This window comes from Saccostrea echinata, unplaced genomic scaffold (genome assembly GCF_033153115.1).
Source record: "Saccostrea echinata isolate AGI-Se365-2 ecotype Australia unplaced genomic scaffold, CSIRO_AGI_Sech_v1 ptg000029l, whole genome shotgun sequence".
NCBI classification, from domain to species: domain Eukaryota; kingdom Metazoa; phylum Mollusca; class Bivalvia; order Ostreida; family Ostreidae; genus Saccostrea; species Saccostrea echinata.
Window position 1 is genome coordinate 7,885,001 of NW_026889778.1, and position 22,500 is coordinate 7,907,500.

Genomic DNA, 22,500 nt, shown 5'->3' on the forward strand with positions numbered 1-22,500 from the left:
TAACAATTGTTTAATCATTAATTAAAAAAATAAATTAATATAAATAAAAGTAATGGAACATATATTACATATGTTTTTCTATAAAAACAAACCTTCATATATTTGGAGGGAACATATCCAACACAGCTATCTCTGAGGGCCCTAGCCCCCCACCACTCACAATTATTTTTATGACAATCATAAATTTCAAATCTGTCTCCTTTTTCAAAACTCAAAATATTCTCAGAACCTTCGCCTTGTGGGGCTTCAAACGCAGACACCGCATAATAAATTTCCATGCCAGTAAATGCTTCTACACAGAGTAACTATCACATGGTTAATGAACAATTTCCTTGCGTCAGTTTGTGTTTGTATCAACGTGGATTACAGAGTTATGCCCCTTGAAAGCACAGCGTGCAGAGAAGAAACTTTGTCTCTAAGCCTATCAGCTCGGTAAACATTAGCTTTATGCAAAACTGTACACTTGCAAAACATTGCACTCCTACCAGTAAATGCTGTTTTAAATATTCATCAACTCCTCATCAGTTATCGATGATGTCTGCAGCTCACATGCTTACAATCAAACCTACTTGTACTTTCTCTATTGATCAATGAGGAGGCTGCGACTAATCAACGAAAACAAAGGCGTGTCTGGTTCAGTCATTAGTAATAACTGTTAGTTACCACTCAAATAATTAGCCTAAAATTATTCTTGTTTTCTTTTTAAACCTTTGTCGATCATTCTGACGATAAGAGAATGTACAAAAAAAAATAATTACAGGACAGAAGTAAATATTATGATTCTCCTCTCTAAAACACCGGTTGTCAATAAGCACATTATACAAACAATAGAAAAAAAAATGTTTTGAACATATTTTATTGAATAAATCAAAAGGATTGGAAACAAGTTCTTACAACTTACTAATATTACTACGTGGTGCCAAATATGTGAATTTTACAAGTGAAAAAAAAATGAAAATTCTTTTCAATTATAATTAAAATCTACAGGTTTGCCTTGAAATCAGGGCCGTCGCTTAATTTCTATAGGGTGGAGGTGGGTGGGAGCTAGGGAACCCCATACTCTGAGCCAGATTTTTTTTTAACAACAATAATAATAATTGTGGGTCTGGTGCATTCTTGAAGTTATTTGCAACATTACTTATCATCTGAATAAGAAAGTTTTGTTGTTTTTTTTTTTCAAACATGAAATTTTCTTGATGTGTTCTTTTTAAGAAGGGTTGCGATAGCACCCAATGCACCCCCCCCCCATTCCGACGCCTTGTGGAGGTTTGCCAGTATATATACATGTACTGTGCAAAAGAAATAAGAAAAACAAAGCTAATTTCTGCTTGTGCCCCCAAAAATAAGATCTGATGATTTTTTCTCTTTCCTCTTTTGCTTGTCAAAAATTTCTGTAAGCCCCCCATCCCCACCTCATCTCCTCCCCCGCCCCCTCCCCCCCCCCCCACACACACACACTATCTTGAAAACTGTAGAAGGAGTTAACCAGTCAAATGATGTATCCGAAAAATAAGCCTTGATTATTTTGTTAAATGCTGAAAGATTTATATGTGTATAAATGCAAAATTTAGGTCTGCAGAACGTTCTAGATATAGAATTTAACGTTTACAAAAATGATAATTGATTGCAAAAACAATTCAGACTTGATATCCTTCCTTTTAATTTAGCCTTGAAAAAATAAATGAATTAATTCACTAAATATATATCATAATATATACATGTTAAAAAAATTAAACAGGGTGTATACGTACGCGGATTGTTTCCGACCTCAATCAATGAGACGATCTCATTTACACTACACTATAGCTATAGATGGTCATGCACTGCATGCAGTTTCAGCCACCCCACCCCCCTCAACCCTAACGTCGTCCCTATTAGGGTCAGTGCAATCCCCTAAAAGGGGAGGATAGGAGTGAAAGAATATGAAGTTTTTGAATTTTAGATAAATACAATTAAGACGCATTTTTCATTACAAAAACATCAGTTCTTAAATTGAAATTTTGGTATTCTCTTTATAGAGAAGTGGATAAGCATAACCTACATCCACATGTATGCAGTCCCTAGAAGTGGATAAGCATAACCTACATCCACACGTATGCAGTCCCTGTCCATCTCTCTAAGACAGTAGAATTATGGAGGAAAGCCTCGTCCTGCTATTGAAGAAATCGCTGAAGAACGACATAGACATCTATCTTTTTTTTTTTTTTTTTTTTTTTTTGGTTAGTTCCCGTTACTATTTTTGTAGCTTTAAGGTTTTAGAATTCATTATTATAATGATTATGATAATAATATATCATGCATTATGTAGACTTTAGTTTCACACTAAACCAGAGTACATAATTTGAAAAAAAAAGAATCCACACAACTTAGGAATATTTTCTTATAATATGATTCAGAGTAGCTCTATACTCTTATTACTCTTATCAATGTAATTCCTATATGTTCCCATGTAGCCAGTAACATCGGTTTCAAATGTGGGGGAAAGGTGGAGGGGGGGGGGGGTGAAATCTCACAAAAAAATCTAACAAGCAAAAGAAAAAACTAACTTTCCAACAAGTGGGGGGGGGGGGATTCTCAAAATAATCTGACAAGCAAAAATAAATTAACTGATAGATGAAGCTTTGTTACCCCAAACCAAGAGAAATGGGATGATCAGAATCAACGAGGCGCAGTGGTTAGAGCGTTTGCTAGATAGAGTCGCGGTATAAGGAGTTGACCCTTACGTCGCGGGTTCGAATCCACTGCGGGACGTGGAGACCGGTCCTTCGGATGAGACCGTATAAACCAAGGTCCCGTGTCGCAGTATAGGTGCTGCTCAATTGCCCTGAGTGCCGAGTATAGGTCAAAATTTGCAGCCCTCCACAGGCAAGTGGTGGCGTCTCCATATGAGTGAAAAATTCTCGAGAGGGACGTAAAACAATAAACAAACTAAAAACATAAGTTCTACTTGACCCTATTTATCACTATAATCACCAAGAAGAATATTAACAAAACAAAAGTGCTTCTATACGTCTATATTTAACGCCATAATCTTATCCCTCATATTGGCCTCTTTTGTTCTTTGAAGAACATTTAATAAGAAGAGTTATTTTGTCTCATTTTTTTATCTATTATTTTCAAGTCTATCTGGTCATGAAAACTATGAAAGTATTTTTTTTATTTAATACAACAAAAGTTGCATAATTTTCTTATTCTACTAATCTGTAAATACATTATTTACAGTGATTAATTATCAAAGGTGAATAGCAAAAGGGGATAACTTCTCTCGAGCTCAGTAGAATACAAATTAATAGAGCCCTAAACAGCAACAGAACACTTGACCAAATGGCCCAGAATATAAAAAATCTGGTTAAAAAAACCCTTGCTTATTAAAACTTTTACTCTTCCTCCAAGATGCCCAGGAGCAGGGACGATTTTCAAAGAAATTACGCATTTTCACTATAGATTCAACACAGCCCCAAGCACCCTTGCTCATCATAATTATGCAAATTGTTTCTCTGCTCAATTCCCAGGAGCACACAAGATTATTTATTAGAATTAATGCATTTTCATTATATAATCAATAGAGCCCCACACTAACACCAGAACCCCTGACCCAGGGGCCATGAATATCACAATTTGGGAAGAGGCACCCTTGTTCATTACAATTATTTACTTGGTTTGTTTGTTTGATAGACAGGAGGAGAAAATTTTCAAAGAAATAATTCAGTTTCACTATATAATCATTAAAGCCCCCCTCCCGTAAAACCCCTGACCCTGGGACCACAAATTTCCTAATTTTGGAAGAGGAACTCATGATCATCATAACCATGCACTTATTGATCTGTTAAATGCCCAGGGACTGAGAAGAAGATTTTCAAAGAATTAATGCATTTTCACTATATAACCAATAGAGCTCCCTCCTGCCAAAAATGGTTATAATTGTACAACAATTCCAGAGAAGAAGCTGAAAATGTTAAAATGTTAACGCACGACGGACGACGACGGACGAAAACAGATAGCAATAGGTCATCTGAGCGACTCAGGTGACTTAAAAAACCAAACTGTCCAAATCTTGGAATTTGCAAGTGCTTGATCTTACAGCAGCAAAAGGTGTGTGTGTGTGTGGGGGGGGGGGGGGGGGGGGCATCTAAATGAAAATATACTATAGCACACTATACTATACTATACAGTATACTACTAGCCTGATTGAGGCCCAATCTTACCCACCGGAGCCATGATTAATTACAAAACTTGAATCTGTAAAACTTGAGGATGCTTCCATTATACAAGAGGCCTATGGGCCACAACACTCACCGAGTCATTTTAGGCCGGTACACGCGGTAAGGCTTGCCTTTTAAGTCATGGAACTTTAGTTAGCCTTTTCGTGTATATATACTCACTTAATACACGTATTTTCGAGCCTTACAAGTCTGACTTACGAATAGAGCACTGCTCTATTTAGCTGCATGATCTTTTCTTCTTATAGCCAATGAAAACCATTCGCCCAAGCCTCAATCTATTTATTATCAAACTATACACTTGTGTAGATTGAAGTAAATACAATGTGTTTTCGAATGAGATAATGAATGTATCCACAAATGCTTTCGTTCAGTCTCTTCCTCTTTTTACGAAACATGAATGCATCGGTCGGTAAAATTATCACAATGCCCCCGCGTTTGTCTTCTAGTTTAAGGTAGTCCGATCATCAGGTTCTGAAAATCAGCAATTACCGGTAAGTTATTGAAAATGCTCATAAAAATGTCTTTGAATTCACAAAGTAATGTGTTTTACCCATGGTATTTATCCAAAGTTCATCATCATACTTAATCATATTATCAGATCTCAAATATATTTTCAGGAAACGTGAATGAATGCACCAGTTATACATTTTCCAATTGCAAATTGATCTGATCAACAAATGCATTTGTAGGTATCCGGGCATTCAGGAAAAAATTGCATGCTTTTACACTTACATTGTATTTTAGTTCTTTTAATTATTTACTTCAATTGTTATATACATAAGGCAAAGTGTATAAAGCTTGTGCTATCATTGGATTAAGACATCACAAATCACTTCAAGCTAATAAGCATTGGTATTTAATGATAGATTAAAGAGAATTTAATTTCTCTAAAAACGTAATTTCCCTTTTTATTACGGTATTACAATGAACAAATTTTATCTTACAACACCATACTACGTGTCTGTCTCTTTTATCAAATTTCCCTAGGTAAACCTAAAAAAAAAGCCTGCCTATAGGCCACAAAGCTCACCTGAGTTACTTTAGCCCTGCTGTTCTGCGGAAGATTTTTGCATTTCCTTGAAAATTATGACCCCGTATTATGGCACCACCGTAACTCTCAGGGGTCTCTGAATCCACACAATAGGGATGCTTCAATATCCATATGACTAACATGGCCTTGCAGTTATAGAGCACGTTCTATACATGCATGCTTAATGTAAAATTTGATTCTGATTTTAGCCAACTCTAACCCCGGAGTCCATAATTTAAAAATAATTAAATTCACACAACATGGGAATGTTTGCAATGTTTGCAAATAAATGGTTCTAATGTATTTCCTTAGAAGATTTAAAAAAAATCTTACATCGTTCCATACAAAACATTGATTCCCCAATGTGGCCCCACCCACAGGAACCATGAGTTGAATAGTTTAGAATCTATACTACCCCAGGAAGTTTTTACATAAATTTGATCTTTTCTGTTCTTTGGAAGATGATTTATCTTATATGTATCAATGTAAAAATTTGATCCCTAATTGTGGCCCCACCTTACCCCCAGGGGTCATGATTTGAAAAAAAAAAATAATTAAAATCTACTTTATGTCTAGAACTTTCCCTACACGTTTCTTCTTTTCTAGTCCAATAGTTCTTGAGAAAAATATTTTTTATGATTTTTTTTTTATTTTTACAGTTACATGTAAAACTTTTATCCCTATCGTGACCCAACCTTACCCAAGATATGATTTTTACACTTCCTCAGGAGGCTTCTACATGAATTTTACTTTTTCTGGCCCGGTGGTTCTTGAGAAGATTTTTTTTAAATGACCCCACCCAAATTCTTCTCACTTGAGCCTTCAACTCTGGTAAGCTAAAAACGCTATGAGTAATATGTGTATATACGTATTTCATTTAATTTTGCTAAAAGAGACATATAGGTCTGATGGGCCAGGTGTTTGAATAGTTAATTTGTTAAAAATGTTTCTCATTGCATTAATTAATCATTTACACATGTACTTACTTACATATATCATAAATCCGGAAACCCCTATCGATTCTAGGGTCAAAAGTTCAAAGTCCAAGGTCAGAAATTCACATATTGCAGTTTCCAGATAACGAATTTTCTCTAAGTTGCTGCAATGATTCTCCATAACATAAGGAATTCATTGCGCTTGGGTCAAATTGAAAAGTGTTTTGAGAAAACCATTGGTCTCCCCCTTCTCTAATTAATAATTCTTCCCAAAGCGTTCCCTCATTTAGTGATCCACTTAACCTGTCTATTTTTATTTTTTTACCTATTTTTAAGTCACCTGTGTAAACTCAGGTGACCTATTGCTATCCGTTTTCGTCCGTCGTCGTGCGTTAACATTTAACATTTTGGGCTTCTCTTCTAAAACCGCTCGACTAATTTCAACCAAATTTTTCATATAGCATCTATGGGCGAAGGGGAACACAAATTGTGAATTTCATGGTTCCTGTCCCCCTGGGGCCTGAGGGGTGGGACAAAAACCACTAAAATTAACGCAATCTTTAAAAATCTTCTTCTTTACTTCTGGACATCAAGCAGTCAAACTGTTCGCATGATTGTAATAAGGATTGAGCCCTCTACCAAAATTGTGAAATTCATGGCCTCAGGGTCAGGGGTTCTGGTGCTAGAGTGGGGCTCTGTTGAATATATAGTGAAAATGCATCATTTCTTAAAAAATCTTCTCCTCTGCTCCTGGGTATTATGCAAACAAACTAAATGCATAGTTATGATGAGGAAGGTTGCCTTTTCCAAAATTGTGAATTTCATGGCCCCTGGGTCAGGGTTCTAGTGTTAGGGCGGGGCTCTAATGATTATATAGTGAAAATGCATTAATTCTTTGAAAATCTTCTCTTCCCCTGTATATAAAGAAGATAAATTAGGTGTATAGTTATGATGATCAAGCGTGCCTCTTCCAAAATTGTGAGATTTGTGGAACCAGGGTGAGGGGTTCTGTGGGAGGGGACTTTTTTGATTATATAGTGAAAGTGCATTGTTTCTTTGAAATTCTTCTCTGCTCCTGAGCATTAAGCCGATGTACTAAGTATATAGTTATGATGAAGAAAAGTGTCTCTTCCAAATTTGTGTATTTCATGGCCCCTGGGTTGGGGTTCTGGTGTTAGGGCATGGCTCTTTTGATCATGTAGTGAAAATACATAAATTCTTTAAAAAACTTCTTCTCTCCCCCTGTTTATAAAGAAGATAAACTAGGTGCATGGTTATGATGATCAAGGGTGCCTAAGAACAGCTGTTCCAAAATTGTGAAATTTGTGGCCCCAGGGTGAGGGGTTCTGCGGGGGGTCTATTGATTATATAGTGAAAGTGCATTATTTCTTTAAAAATCTTCCCTGCTCCTAGTTATGATGAGCAAGGGCGCCTCTTCAGAAATTGTGAATATCTTGGCCCCTCGGCCAAGGGTTCTTGTGTTAGGGTGGGGCTCTTTTGATCATATAATGAAAATGCATTAATTCTTTAAAACTCTTCTTCTCTCCCCTGCATAAAAAGCAGATAAACTAATTGCATTATTTTAATGATCAAGGGTGCCTCTTACAAGATTGTAAAATTTGTGGCCCCAGGGTGAGGGGTTCTCCGAGAAAGGGGGAGGGCTATTGATTATATAGTGAAAGTGCATTATTTCTTTGAAATCTACCACTCTGTCCCTGGGTATTTAGCAGATAAACCAAGTATATAGTTATGATGAGCAAGGGCAACTCTTTCAAAATTGTGATTATCTTGGCCTCTTGGTCAGGGGCTTTCGTATTATGGTGGGGCTGTATTGAATCTATAGTGAAAATAGATTTTCCTTGAAAATCTTCTTTGCTGCTCCATGGCATCTAGAGTATATGAAGTTTTAATAAGCGGGGGTGTTATTACCAGATTTTGAAATATTGTACCCTTTGGTCAATTTATAAATTTCTACTGAAAAAAGTCATTCCCCTTTGTTATTCACCTATAATAGTAAATCACTCTAAATAATGTAACTTAAAATTTCAATTGAATAACAGAATTATACAAGAAATTTTATCATATTTAATACTAAAGTACTTTCATAGTTTTTAATGGTCAGGAAAAGTTTTAAATAACAAATTAATGAAAATGGTACAAAAATACCATATCTTTGAACAATAAATAATCTTAAAAGACAAAGAAAGGCCAATGCGAGGTGGAATGAAATGTGTTAACTGATAGTGCTCTTGAACTATTTTATTGGTTAAATTCGAATGAGGATGACAAATGGGGGAAAGTACAGGCAAATAAATAAATCAACTTTAAGATTTGTTATTAAGTACTAAGTTAATATTTTGTTGATCCCTGATTATCCTTTTTCTCTTGCTTTTGGGCAACATAGCTTTATTTATCAGCTTATATTTTGTTTCAAGGAGGCTGGTGGGTCAACAAATTAACCATCAGATATGACTTATTTTTTTAGATATGATACCTTGAGCTGTCAACTATCATTTGGCAAACAAAAATTTCATACATTTTAGTTTTAAAATTTGATCATTTTTGTATATCTTTATATGGAGCTCTTCTTCTAAAGGAGATCAATATAGTCTGAAAACGGCCACAACCACCCAGCCCTCTTAATCTATGGATTGTTATAATATACTCAGGTGACCATTATGGCCCTTGGGCCCCTTCACTTGTCTGTATAATGCACGCATATTTTCCAAAGAAAAGCCAACTCTTACTATGTTAATTCAAAGTACATGTATTGTGAAAACCTTGAATTTCACTCCAAAACAATTCAAGAGTATTGGAAATACCTGTACAAACTATCAAATGAACAGAATCAGCAACAAAGTGCAAAACACATGGGCACACTTATTGCTGACAAACAGCCATTTTTGTGTATCTATTGTTCTTTGGCGGAAAGGGGTGAGTTACATGCTTTTAACTCACCAAGCTTTAGGGTGCTCAACTTGTGGTCAGTAACAAAAATTGGTTCAGGAACTTTGTTCAGCAATGGATACACAATCACATTATATAAGTAAATATTTGTACACAGACTCAGCGTAGCTTTGGACTTCAATTTCTTATTCCCAATATAATTTATTTGTTCCAATTACTGAGGGACCTTTGTGTAATTACATTATGCCTGGTAATGCTGTACATCCCCTTTAAATCAAACTTTAAGGAAGTACAAGCTAAACTAATTTTTAAAAATATTTTTCTTCAAAACATACAAGAAATTTCATCATTCGATATCTGGTCAAAACTCTTCGTAATATATGCTGATATTTTATCTAAGAACATTTAACATTACTACGATTTTAAATTTAAAAATATCTTGGAAAATTACGAGTTGGAAAGGTACATCGTAAATTTAAATTTATGTACATGTATGTTGGGCATGACCTTAAATGCAAGCAACCATTGAAAATAAAAAGATACTAAAGTATAACATGCTTATAATGCCAAAGACTGGCAATTTTGGTTCGTAAGAAGCGTTATTTGCTACACGCAATGCGTTAAAGTAGGTTTCAGACCCAACAGAAACCAAAATAAGCATGTTTGCCATAACCATGCATTACTGTATACAAATATATTGACATTCAGTCAACTGTCTTTTTTTCTTTCAAAGGAATGTTAAAGGAAAGCAATTCATTATTTCTTTGAGTAAACTGTGAAAGGTACACTGCCATTTTGACAGACATACAGTAAAACCTTGCTTTACACAACTTCCATTCTTCAGGCGATCACAGAGCTCTTATCTCAAGATTTTCAACCATTTGAGCTCAATTCTTAGTCACAGTCCAAGTAAAGTCTCCAAAAAATATTCAAATCAAAAGCCTTCAAATTAAGCACACATTTTTATTACATACAACTTGCAAACAATATTAATTGGAAGTTGTAAAAACTAAACTTTTCTAAACATAAAATGACAGAAAAAAAATGTTTGATTTTATTTAGTTCTTAAAAATTCTCACTAAAAAGATACAAACTTGCACAAATTTCCAACACATGATATGTTTCTACATGAAAAATGATGAGGATGATGAAATATTTGAAAAAAAATCAGCACTGATAAATTCTGACATTTATAAAGAAGTGTTACAGAGAATTATTGCTTGGAAATTTTTCTTTTTTAACACGAGACATAAAATATCGTATTTCTTGAAAAAATGCTGAAAATGGTGCAAATGATCAAATTAAATGCCTGTCAACATTATAGTCCCTGAGTGGAAAAAATCCAGAAGAAAAAAAAATATAATCCCTGTGTCACACAGGGTCAGGATGGAGTATCTGTGCAATGCATACCTTTCAATACGCAGTATAACTTATAAATTTGTAGAGTCACTTTTAATACAATGCTTTACATACATGGGACAAAACAGATGGGATTAAATATGATAAAATGAATTGTCTATAATGATAAAAATATGAATATTTACAACCAGATTGCACCAACCTTTCTATATTACTAAAACTGTTATTTCACCCAAAATAAATTTGTTCAAAGACTTTGTCATACCTCAAATGTATAATAATATCATGTATTCTATATAAAGCTTTAATGCATAATTTAGCACTGTCAAGGGACATAACTTCATTTAGTTCATCAAACAACCTTGTAATTTCATCCAACTATCATTCATTTTTTTTTTTTAAATACAAAACTATTTTTTTTTTCCACTTCTAACAGAACACATGGAGTCAGCAGTGGTTAGGTGAGATCTCTTTTCCACAGTAGTGCTAGGTCATTAAGTCAATAGTGATGCAGATCTTTGTGACGGTATGGACTGGCTTTAATTGGGTCGGAATTTCTCTCTAAGATCCTCCTCTTCATTCATCATCATCTTCATCTTCATCCTCGTCTTCCTCTTCATCATCTTCGTCGTCATCTCCGTTCTCTTCCTGTTTGGACTTCTTGGCTGGTGATGCTCCACCGCCGCCCTACAACAGGGAAAATAAAATTAACAGATTCACCTACACACTTAATGCTCAAAAACAGCTTTGAAATGTGCTTAAGAATTCTTGTATCAAAAGTTAGAAACATTCAAATGTAAGTACTCAGGCCTTTCAAAATACACTGGTACCCAGTACTTTTACCTGGCTGAAATCATGATTGCATGCCATGGGCCAAATTCAATGGAGAAAAATTCTCAACATTTGTAATTATATTGCTTCCACAAGGTGCTTCCCATTTTGTTAATAAAATTACCATGTTACCAATGAAGTAATACAAAGAATGATACCATTTTCTAAATGACCCTCTATAAAATATGAGAGAATATGCATGTACAGTTTTAAAATGAAGACAACTTATACGGTCTCCTCCACCTACCCTTCTCCAATCAGCCAGGGCTTGTTCATATTTCTCTTGTTCTTTCTGGGCCAATTTCTCAAATGGTTTCTTCTCATTATCATCAAGGTTCCTCCAGGCCTCACCAGCTAAAGAAAAAATTTAATATGAAAATTACCTCTGGCAACCTAATAATCCTTATTCAAACAATTTTTGTCTCATCTTTCATGGAAATGATTCAGTTGACATGATATTGTAAAGAACACTAACTGCGAATCTTTGAATATCATTTATTGTTCAATTGTTTTTAGTTTTTATCATGTTTACATGTATGTACTACAAAAACACAACATGGATATATTCCAAGGTTATCATTTACAATAATGGTTAAACATGAGAATAAAGTTTCTAACTGGGATGACCACTTGATAACATATAAAACATTAAACCAAGTCGGTTCTGCATGTTTAGAAAATCGGACCTCAGGTTGCTAGCCTAGCGCTGTTCTTAAACTTCTCTCTCTTTTTTTTTTTGGGGGGGGGGGGGGGGGGGGAGTAATTATTGACATTTTTATTTAAGTAAAACAAGAATTTCCTCTAGAAAAAATCAGATATCAGATATTTAACTTAATAAATACTAGTGTTGAAAAATCGCCGCTGAAGGCAGCATGTCGGTGAGAATCAATAGAAAAAATTTTAAAATTGATAGTCGCTTATTTTTTTCCCCCAAAATTTATTTTTATAAACAAAATGGTTTATCTTTGAACATTATCAAAGGACGTTCCTCTTTTTTCCTTGTGAATGGCGGACAAATTTTCCCACTGAGCATCAACTGAAGTTGGTCTCACAGATTTGCATTGAAATGTTGTTTTCATTCCTGGGGATATCTGAATATTTTATGGTTAACTTTATCTAATTTAGCCTTTAAATTAAAGTTCAAATTATCGACCATATATTCGACTGTATGCTACCGATTCAATTTGATAATTGACAGTAAATATGGTCCAATTTTTCAACAATAATAAATACCTGATAGAGAAATCTAACCATCACTTAATTACCCACATACAGAGGTCCTTCTATTTTGATTTTAAATCTTACCCATTTTGATGATTTCCTTGTGGTCAATGTTCTTTCCCTTCATTTTTTCCCTGAAGTCAGCCAGGAAACAGAAATACGCGGACTGTGGCCTCTTGGGTTTGCCTGCCTCGCTGGGGTCCTTGCCTTTGTAAGCTGCCATTTCTGCATCATATCGCTTCTTGTCAGCCGCTGCCTTTTTGTTGTATGGCTCTTTGTCTTTCTCCGACATTTTGGCCCACTTTGCTGAACATTCTTTTGTGAATTCTGCGATCTGAAACAGAATATGGTGATATAAGAAGTATCCAATTTTTTTACAAAAATAAATTCATTGGTTCTGCTGGTCCACTATGGCCAAAACACCAACTGGAATTGACAAAATATGATGGAAGATAATAGTGAAAACTTTTTTTTTTTTAAATAAAAAATGGAACAATTAAATGAGTCTAATAAAACAGAAATGATTTTGGTTTTGTGAGTTTTCATAAGTAGACATAGAAACATAGATTTTCATAAGTAGACATAGAAAACAATCCTCAATGCTTTAGCTTCACTTTGGCTTTTCTGTCAAATGCTTTGCGACACCAAGGTCAGGAGAAAGAAATTTTTACTTTGTGTACACAAATTCTACCTTTGTTATGGGTTTGCCAGAACTTTTTGCATCTTCTCTCATTTTCCCCAGGAAATAGAAGTACGCTGATGTGGACCTTTTTGGCTTGTTGGGGTCCTTGGCTTTCCTCTTCCTACCACCTTCTGCTTTTGGTCGACCTACACAAGACCAAGAAGGACTTAATTTTGATCATACACTTCTCATTTCTAAATCACTTAAGGATTAAAGTCAATTTGGCATAAGATTTTTTTCTTCAAAATCTTAATGTTAGAAACTCTTTTAAAATGTCCAAATACTATTTGTGTATCCCCCTACCCCAGAAGTATACTTTCATTTTCCTATACATTTTTTTGTCATCAAACAGTGCATACTTCTTTAATTAACCAAAATCTCTCATCATAACATTCTTTCAATTAAACATCTCTTCTTATTTAACTGCTATGTAAATAATATCCATTTCCTAAAAAAATATTTTCCCACTGCAGATCTAAAATTAATCTCAATTTTTATTGTACACACATAACAATTTTAAAATTAAGATTTTTGATTCTTAAATTGCATACTGATGCACGGCACTTTCTCCCATCTTACTCAAAATGTTAAAAAAAACTTGTCCTAAAAAATTCAAATTTACCCTTTGTTGTCCAATCTAGGTAAATAGGTCACATAAACAACATATTTTTAATCTAAATTTACTAATTTCAAACATGCAAAATTCATATTAAACTAAATTGAAATTAATTCTGCGCAAAACTAACTATTGCAATATAAGGTTTACAAGTGCATATACAATCATTATGAAACTACGAAAAAAAAACCTTCCCGCCCGCCTTATTTACCATTCTTACCCCAAACAAAGGAATTCTAGACATTTTTCTTCATTTCCGATCAATATCAAACCAAAAACATCCATTTCAAACTGTTTCATTTGACTTTGTTACTATTACTATATAGCCCTTTATACATTCTATCATACTACTACATAGCGTATAGAAGGAAACTTACCCATAGTGTAGTATTATGAACGCTGTACAATTCTTTGTGAAGGAAATATAGAGCAGTGCGGCCGGTAAGACGCTAACCAATGTAGCTCACGTGACCCTTTTCCGCCAATGGGAGTGATTGTTTTTCCCGCCGCAGTCATAAACAGCTCAAAGGGAAGTCACTCTAATTACATTCATTAAACTGTGAGGCCCATGGGGGTGTTAAGTGGTTGAGCGACTTGTGTTTAATCATATCAAAGTGTCAAAACACCGAGGGCAGCGATATTGACAGAGTTTAGCTTTTACTCCAAGATTACTGCTCAAATAACTAGTAAATATGCCATAATAAATATAAAGATAATATTTTTCACTGTTTGGAGATGTGCTATTTATTTATTTATTGATTTATGTCTATAAATGATATCAATCTTGAAAGTGCAATTTATTCACTCAATCCATATATATTAGAACACGAGGACTGCATTAAATTTTCTTTTTTTCAAATATGATACTGAGATTAGACCGTGTGTAAATGATGTATGTCAGTTATGTATAGGCTATACAAAGGTCTGCAATGTGATTGAAAGCGTAATGAAATTTTGTCATATCTATCTGTAACTCAAAATATGAATTATGTTAATTATACAAAATACTATCTAACTATCATGGGTAATGAAGAAAAATACAAAATGCTCAGAAAGATTAATTGCTCGACCCCCCCCCCCCCAAGAAAAAAAAACAGAGACACACAAAGCGATTTTAAACAGAACTTTTTTTGAAAAACGATACACTATTTGTCATCGATTTTTTCTTTAAATTGCTATCATATAGTTACGGGAATGCAAGTTTACCCTTAAACCTCTTTATAAAACTATTGCAATTGCTCGTTTTCTAATAAATTAATAACTACTGACTGAAATAAACTTATAAGTAAAGCACCGGATATAGAATTTCACATCAATTAACATTTCTGAATATTGTGAAGGAATGACTTCCTGAAAAATCGGTTGTAATTCATCCAAAAGACAAACCCTGGTTTGATTCGACTCTGCGTAAAACACTTAGAACTAAAAAATAGATTAAGAAATAGGGCTCAAAAGACAAAAAGAAACCCTGACTGGTAAAAATATTTTAAAAAATAAAATGCAGGAATAAGTTTAAAAATATGGGAAAAAAATGCGATCGAAAATTTTTATAATAACATAGAACACCACATAACAGATGCAAGTAAAAATAATTCCAAACTATACTTGAAATTATTGAGAGACGTATTTAAAGTTAAATCAAGTATAGATAATATCTATTTGTATCAATCGTCATTTAAAAATCTATTTAAGGTCTATTTAAATAAAAAAAAACTATTTTTTTTAAATTATTATTTTTAGGGTAGTTTTCAGCTTAAAGATCTACATGTTGATGCCCATACAACATATGAGAGTAATAGCAGTGTTCAGGAGTTTCAGCAGTCGTTGTCCGATGTGATTCTTGATAGGATCCCAGATAGGGTTAGGCTAGCTCTGTATTCAGTGTTATGTTAGATGAGTCTACAGATGTGTCAGTTCACCAGAATCTTATAGTCTATGTTAGGTTTTTAGAACGTATGGGTAGTAGGATAGTTCCATCTCTAGACTTTTTAGACATTAGGCAGTTGTCAGTTGCAAATGCAGAGGCAATTTCTTCAGAGATGATAGGTATGCTTAGGGATAAGGGATTAGACTTGGATAGGTTAGCTGGTGTTTCAACAGCGCTTCTGTGATGGTAGGGTGTAAGAGTGGAGTTGTTACTAGGCTTACAGAATTGTACCCAGGTATCTTAGCAACACACTGTATAGCAGATAGGTTAGCACTTGCATGTGGGGAGGCAGCTGATAAGGTCACTTACTTAGTTAAGTTTCAGGCAGTTCTGAATGATTTGTACAAGTATTTTGAAAAATCTCCTAAGAACATGGCTAGGTTAGAGAAGGTTAAAGAGATCTTAGATGGTAGCAGGAGCACTACATGTAGGCTCAAGCAAGTTTCCCACACTAGGTGGTTAAGTTTTGAGGGTAGTGTTCAGGCAGTAGTAGACAATTATCATAGTGTAGTTGCAGTCATGTTAGAGGAAAATTCTGCTAAGTCACTAGCTCTCCACAAGCCCCTTTCTTGTTACAAGTTTCTGTATGTTGCACACTTCTTAGCTGACACTTTGAAACCATTAGCTATGTTGTCAAGGTCATATCAAAGGTCAGATCTAGATTTCACTGAGGTCAGTTGCCTTTTGCATTCAACAGTCAAGGTCTTGGACAAATTGATTAGCAACCCTGGTAGTAATTTGTCTGCCTTTCTGCAGCATTCTCCTTCTGAGCCAACTCTTGATGAATCCGGTCTGCACACATTTGAGTTTCAAGGTCACACAGTAAGGGATAGTCTAGGACAAAGGTCAGAAGCAGTTAGGGCATGTAGCACTTTTATAGAGGCTGTTAAGGCTAGTTTGCAATCTAGATTTACTGATAGGGGAGATGCTCTGATTTTGTCAGCTTTGAGTAGGTTCTTTGATCCTCAGACAGTTGCTGATAGGAATCCTCCCTCTGAGGACATTGATATTATATATAGCTAATCATCTTTCTGTTTGTAAAGTAGCCGAGGTTAGAGAGTGTAGGAATGAGTTAGGGAATTTTGTAGAGTTCTGCAGGGCTAAGGTAGAGTCAAATCCTAGGGTAGTGTCTATAGTTGTTTAGATGTTTGTCAGGTAGCTTTTAGGGCTAGGGAGGTGTTTCCCATTGTGGCAGCTGCTGCTGAGCGCCTGATCACTGCTCCTGTCAGCACAGCAGATTGTGAACAAAGATTCAGCAGGCAGAACCTCATAAAGACTGATGCGAGAAACTCCCTGAAAACCTCCACCCTAGAAAACCTAATGAGACTTTCCATCTCTAGTAAGTCGGAGGAAATGGACTTTGAGGTGGCCTTCAAGAAATGGAGTCAAACCAAATCAAGAAGGATCTTAAATTTACTGTGAAATATAAGTGACTGTGATATTATAGTGATGTTTAGTGAAATAAGTAGTGCTCCCAACAACTTTAAAATTGATTGAAAGTTTTTTGAGACTTGTGACTATAAGCTAATGCTTGAAACATTCATTATTTTTACCTTTATATGTATTATGTATGTGCTGACAGTTTAATATGATATTATAAATGCATACTACTGTACCTGTAATGATATTGTTCAAATCCATAATAAAATATTTTGAAATTTACAACTTGTTATTCTTTCAGAAGATATGCTGGTTGGATATTAAATAAGTGAAGCATTGAGATGATTACAAGTTTAAGAATAGAATATTGTAGTAGATATGATATGGCATATATTCAAAAACGAATACATTAGTATATAAATGGTATGATCACTATGATGGAAAAAATTTTAAAAAAGGTCGTGATATGCTCCACGAAAAAGTGACGAAAGAGAATTTTGGTCCAGTGGAAGCCCTGATAGATATAGTGGAAACAGGCCCGTAGTAAGCAATTTCTGTTGGGGGGGGGGGGGGGCATAGCCATACATTTTCAGTTGGGGGCACTATCAACTACCAAAAATTCCTTAACAAGCCAAATAAAAAAAATCAGACGTTTTTATTGAGGGGGCAAAAGCATGTAGCTATATTTTTTATAGTAATCTATATATCGGCAAAATTAGAGGGACACCCCCCCCCCCTTTGCCCCCGGTTCCTACGACCACGAGATATCCCCCTACAATATACTTCTGCTTATAGTGATACATGTATATTTGTTACTTTTTCAAATGAAGAAAAAATAAATGTTTTAAATGCTTACCGATACTTTGCCTCTATTCCATGCATTGACGATAGCGGCGCTGCATGTGTTACCTGATGTCTGTGTGCAATAACACATTTTTTGTGATATTTTTTCCCCCATTCTCCCTGTAAAGAAGCAATAGGCCCGGACAATATTAGTTACAAGATGCTAAAATCTACAGTGTATACTATTGTAAAACCATTATGTCTGTTGTTTAACAGATCATTATACGATTGTACTTTTCCTCCCTTTATTTAAGAAAGCTGATCCTTCCATTATGTCTAATTATAGACCTGGGTCACTGTTAACTTTTATATATTGGTAAAGTAATGGAACAAATCATATTCAAACACTTGTACAATCACTTTCATGAAAATAATTTGTTTTTTTTTTTTATAAATACCAAGCTTGATTTTTACCAGGTCATTCTATTGTATATCAACGAATAGAAACATATATCGAAAACAATTAAACTGTATTCTGATCTCACCAAGCTAGAAACGTGGTCGAAAAATGGCTTCTCAAATTCAATCCTTCAAAAAATAAACAATATTTTTTAACTTGAGAAGTTTTTAACTTGTTATCCTAAACTTTTTTCTTCCACCAAAGTCAATTAGAATTTGTTTCTTCGCATAAACATTTAGGATTTTTTTTTTCTCAATCATGTTATAAGTTGCTCTACACATATTGATAATATTTTAGCAAATGCGTAAAGAAAAAAATTGGTTTATTAAAAACCTTAAATTTGTAGTAAACCGGGAAAATCGTGTACACAACCTTTATTAGACCACAATTAGAATAATGCTTCCTTGGTTTGGGGTGGATGTAATGTGGGGGAAAGTTAAAAATTAAGAATTAGAAAAAAAAAATACAATTATATGCTGCTAGAATTTTCACGAGCCTAACTTTATAGGCTTCTTAAGATTCACTTTACTTTGAAACTGGATGGGAACCATTACATGAAAGAAGAAAATATGCTAGACTAACTACAATGTACTTTATAACAACCAAGTTCCTGAATATCTGATTGACATAATCCCAAATTTGCGTTGTAATTAATCACATTACAGTACGAGAAATTCACATGACTATAACATAACCACATGCAGATTATACAAACCTATAGGTCAACTTTCATTCCCATTGTTATTGACGAATGTAATTCATTACCCCATGTAGAAAGAAATTCGTCCTCATTAACAATTAAAAAAAAATTATTCTTAATTCTTTTACTTCTGTTGCGGAATTCGACGCTTAAATATATTACATACAAGGCTTCGACACAACTTTTATCGATGTTAATGTAATTTTAAGCCCCCTTTGTTATTGTGGAGAATACTCACCATTATTCCTTCTCATGCAAAAAAAAAAAAAAAAAAAAAAAAAAAATATATATATATATATATATATATATATATATATATATATATATATATATATATATATATATATATATACAGAAACCAGAAAAGAATTTGTCGACAAATTTCTGCGAATGGGTAAATTACGTACTGTTGATACTCACACTTTATGGAAATAAATCGTTAAATGATGCCGAGAATGAATACATGTTTTCAATTGAACAAACATTTATTTAAAAAGTTGATACAATGATTACTTCTTGCGAATTCTATTTAATTTGTGTGTTACATAAAGAAAGTATCCTATAGAATATTCGATCCTCAGATTATCATATTTTTCTGTGCTTATTCATTATACACTGAGACCCATATGTGTAAATATGTTTGATATAATTCACATGTAGGGAAAAGGCCGGATTAAGTTTTCAAAAATTTTGGCCCGATCTTAATTGTAAAATTTAAAGGCACTAAAATACGTTCAAACCAATTAATAAATATCTTAAGGAGAAACTGTTCTGGAAAGATTCTATCTTGTAATACTCGAGTATACACATACATGGTAAGCGTACAAGGCACTGGCGGATTTAGAGGGGGGGGGGGGGCAGGGGACCCGGCCCCCTTTTTTGTCCAAAATATACATGATTTAATAAAAAAATTTTTGGTGTGGCTGTGGGCCCCTACCCCGACCCCAATTAAACTGGTCGGGCCCCCCTTTTCAAGATTCCTGGATCCGCCATGCACTGCAAGTAGTTTACTAAACCTCTCTAATTAATGGACTCTTATAAATATAAAAACAATCGGGAAGAAAACGAACATTTTCAAGTTTTTACATTGTAAAGAAAAGTACTTATACCGCAGTAGTCCTTTCTAGAAAAGACTTCTATTTTATGAATTCTGTAGTTCCTCCCCAAGTCAATCACAAGGTAAGGGCGTTACTCAGTGGCTGTACAGAACTATCTGTAAGGAGACCATTTACGGCTTTGTATCCTGGATATGTCCAGTCTCATATTTCGAACTAACATTCGAAATTATATGCTTTCCGTATGCCACATTTTTTGATATTGTTTCACAAATACATATTTAAATCACATAATACAACACATGTCAGACCATATTATACGTTATACATTCGTTAACATGGTAATTGTAACGACCAGAGAATTTACGAAATGCTGAGTTTTAAAAATGAGGTTGTTGAAAATCCCTGTAACATCAACGTAAATCTATAACATTTATTTATTCCCCCAAACACGGACAATTTTGTAACAGAAAATATGAAGGACCAGACCAGGGATAAAAACCAGGCACCACAGTACATTGACGTCTTAAGATTCTTTTGAAACCAAACACGTCATTTTAGCTCTAATTTATTATTTAATCATATAAGTTAAATAGATACTCGACGAACTAGTTTTATTTGAAAATTTCCATTAACTGGGAACATTTCTCTCAACATTGGGCTGGGAAGAGTAGTCTCATATATACCTAAAGAATACGGTTCTTATCTGATTTAGATATTTTAACTACTCTGCACCTACATGTAATTAATGCATTTCTTTACCATGAAATTGCAATAATGTGTAGGTCAAGAGCATTCAGTAACAAATATTAATAACAAATATTGACTCTAATTAAACTATTTACTTTGTGAGGTATAATCAACACTAGTTTATACATTACTTTGATGTAACTTTACTTTCAGTTAATTTTATACTAAATATGCTAATTTTTCGATTAATTATACCTTCCTTAAAACAGATTTCTGTTAGGCGAAATTGTATTCAGATTTTAGCTTCAAATTCAGTCTTATATTATTGTTATGCTGAATGCTAGAATATGCCAAATGACATCTAAATTAGTCTGTGGTCCTGAGAGTAGAAACATACAATGAAGCGCATTGGAGTGGTAAAATTCTCCGTTTGAATGGAACGCTTTGAGCTTTCTTATGGATGTTGATTGTCATATAATAACGCCTTTTTCTCTAGAAAAGAAAAACATGCAACCTTCATATGGTTCATTCGAATACCTGTAGAACAGGTTTTCCATAAAACATAACAGCCAATCAAATTGACAGTCTACATAAACACCGAGTAAACGCGTGTTCGACCGATATACATGTAGCTATTCCAGTTAACGCCATTTTAATCTTAAAGCTATCGCGCAAGAATATAAAGCGTTATGCGTATTACATGCGATACGGTGTCGGCACTATTTCTCTTCTCTACTAATATCTCAATTCCATATATAAGACGTTTGGTCATCGTCACGGGCTGATGCACACTGACCTAAAAGGCCTAGTGTATACATTGATAGGTATGTCAAACCTGTACTGTCTATGGGGATTTCTATTTCATTCAAGTAATACAAAATGTAACACTAATCGTAAATCAGAAATGAATAAAAATAATAATTAGTAAAAAAAATAAATAAAATCAGGATTGAGTAAATAATGTTTTGACACACACTAATAACTTACACGTTATTACAATCGAACTGCAGTGAGAGACACACATCGAACACTACGAAAGTGGACAATTTGTGGAGACAGTACAAGTTTGATGGATCCAACGGTAAGTAGAAATAAGCATAAAAACGATCAGAATAAAGTATCCAAATTCTTTTACGAAATACATCCAGAACACATTCACGCCCTTCCGACATGCTGACAAGTCACTTGACAATCCAGTTTAGCTAAAAATAGATAACATAATTTCCATTTTCGTGCGCATGCCTCTCAATGGGATCGGTTATTATTGACCATTTTCCTGATGATTGCATTTTATCTTTGAAAAAAAGTAATAATATATAAAAGCAGGATTCACCGCATTGTAAGGTGTGGTTTTAAATGTTACTTATGTAGTTGTAATCGATTTTTACCAAGATCCTGTTAGCTACAGATTTGAAGAAAAATTGAGTAAAAAAAAATATTGGAGGTTATATAAAAATATTTGTAGGCCTCCTTTTTTCCTAACTAATATGAAAAAGGACAAAACACATATGTACACGTATATTGAAGTTGTATTTTTCTTGATCAAAATAAAGCTTTTCTTCATTAAAAAAATTAGATAGTACAAACATCAAAAAGTTTCCAACAAATATGTACAACTTGTACTGTTATTACACATGTAAAATATTTCTTCCATATATGTACGAAAATAACGCCATACAAAATCCATAATAACTAATGTTT

At 34.1% G+C, this 22,500-nt stretch overlaps 2 protein-coding genes across 2 annotated transcripts in view; both read right to left on the reverse strand.

Annotated features, from left to right (window-relative positions):
- The window catches only part of LOC133195542 (uncharacterized), a 30,700-nt gene extending 30,293 nt beyond the window's left edge, over nt 1-407 (reverse strand). Inside the window, exon 1 of the mRNA XM_061331415.1 lies at nt 93-407. Coding sequence (XP_061187399.1) covers nt 93-278 — 186 coding nt within the window. The 5' untranslated portion in view covers nt 279-407. The remainder of the gene's footprint in view (nt 1-92) is intronic.
- A 9,637-nt stretch (nt 408-10,044) lies between these two features.
- Nucleotides 10,045-14,319, reverse strand: LOC133195539 (high mobility group protein B3-like). The gene is made up of 5 exons (XM_061331412.1): nt 14,182-14,319; nt 13,198-13,334; nt 12,591-12,840; nt 11,533-11,639; nt 10,045-11,141 (listed from the first exon to the last, which is right to left on the reverse strand). The coding sequence occupies exons 1-5, from the start codon at nt 14,183-14,185 to the stop codon at nt 11,031-11,033; spliced, it is 609 nt and encodes a 202-aa protein (XP_061187396.1). The 5' UTR covers nt 14,186-14,319; the 3' UTR covers nt 10,045-11,030.
- Between the last annotated feature and the right edge of the window lie 8,181 nt (nt 14,320-22,500).

Bases quoted from the DNA above. Each gene is read 5' to 3' on its own strand.
- LOC133195539 (XM_061331412.1), bottom strand. The intron at 11,640-12,590 runs GTAAGATTTAAA...TTTTTTCTTTAG, and splicing joins CAAGGAAATCATCAAAATGG to CTGGTGAGGCCTGGAGGAAC. The intron at 11,142-11,532 runs GTAGGTGGAGGA...TCCCTGTTGTAG, and splicing joins CCCTGGCTGATTGGAGAAGG to GGCGGCGGTGGAGCATCACC.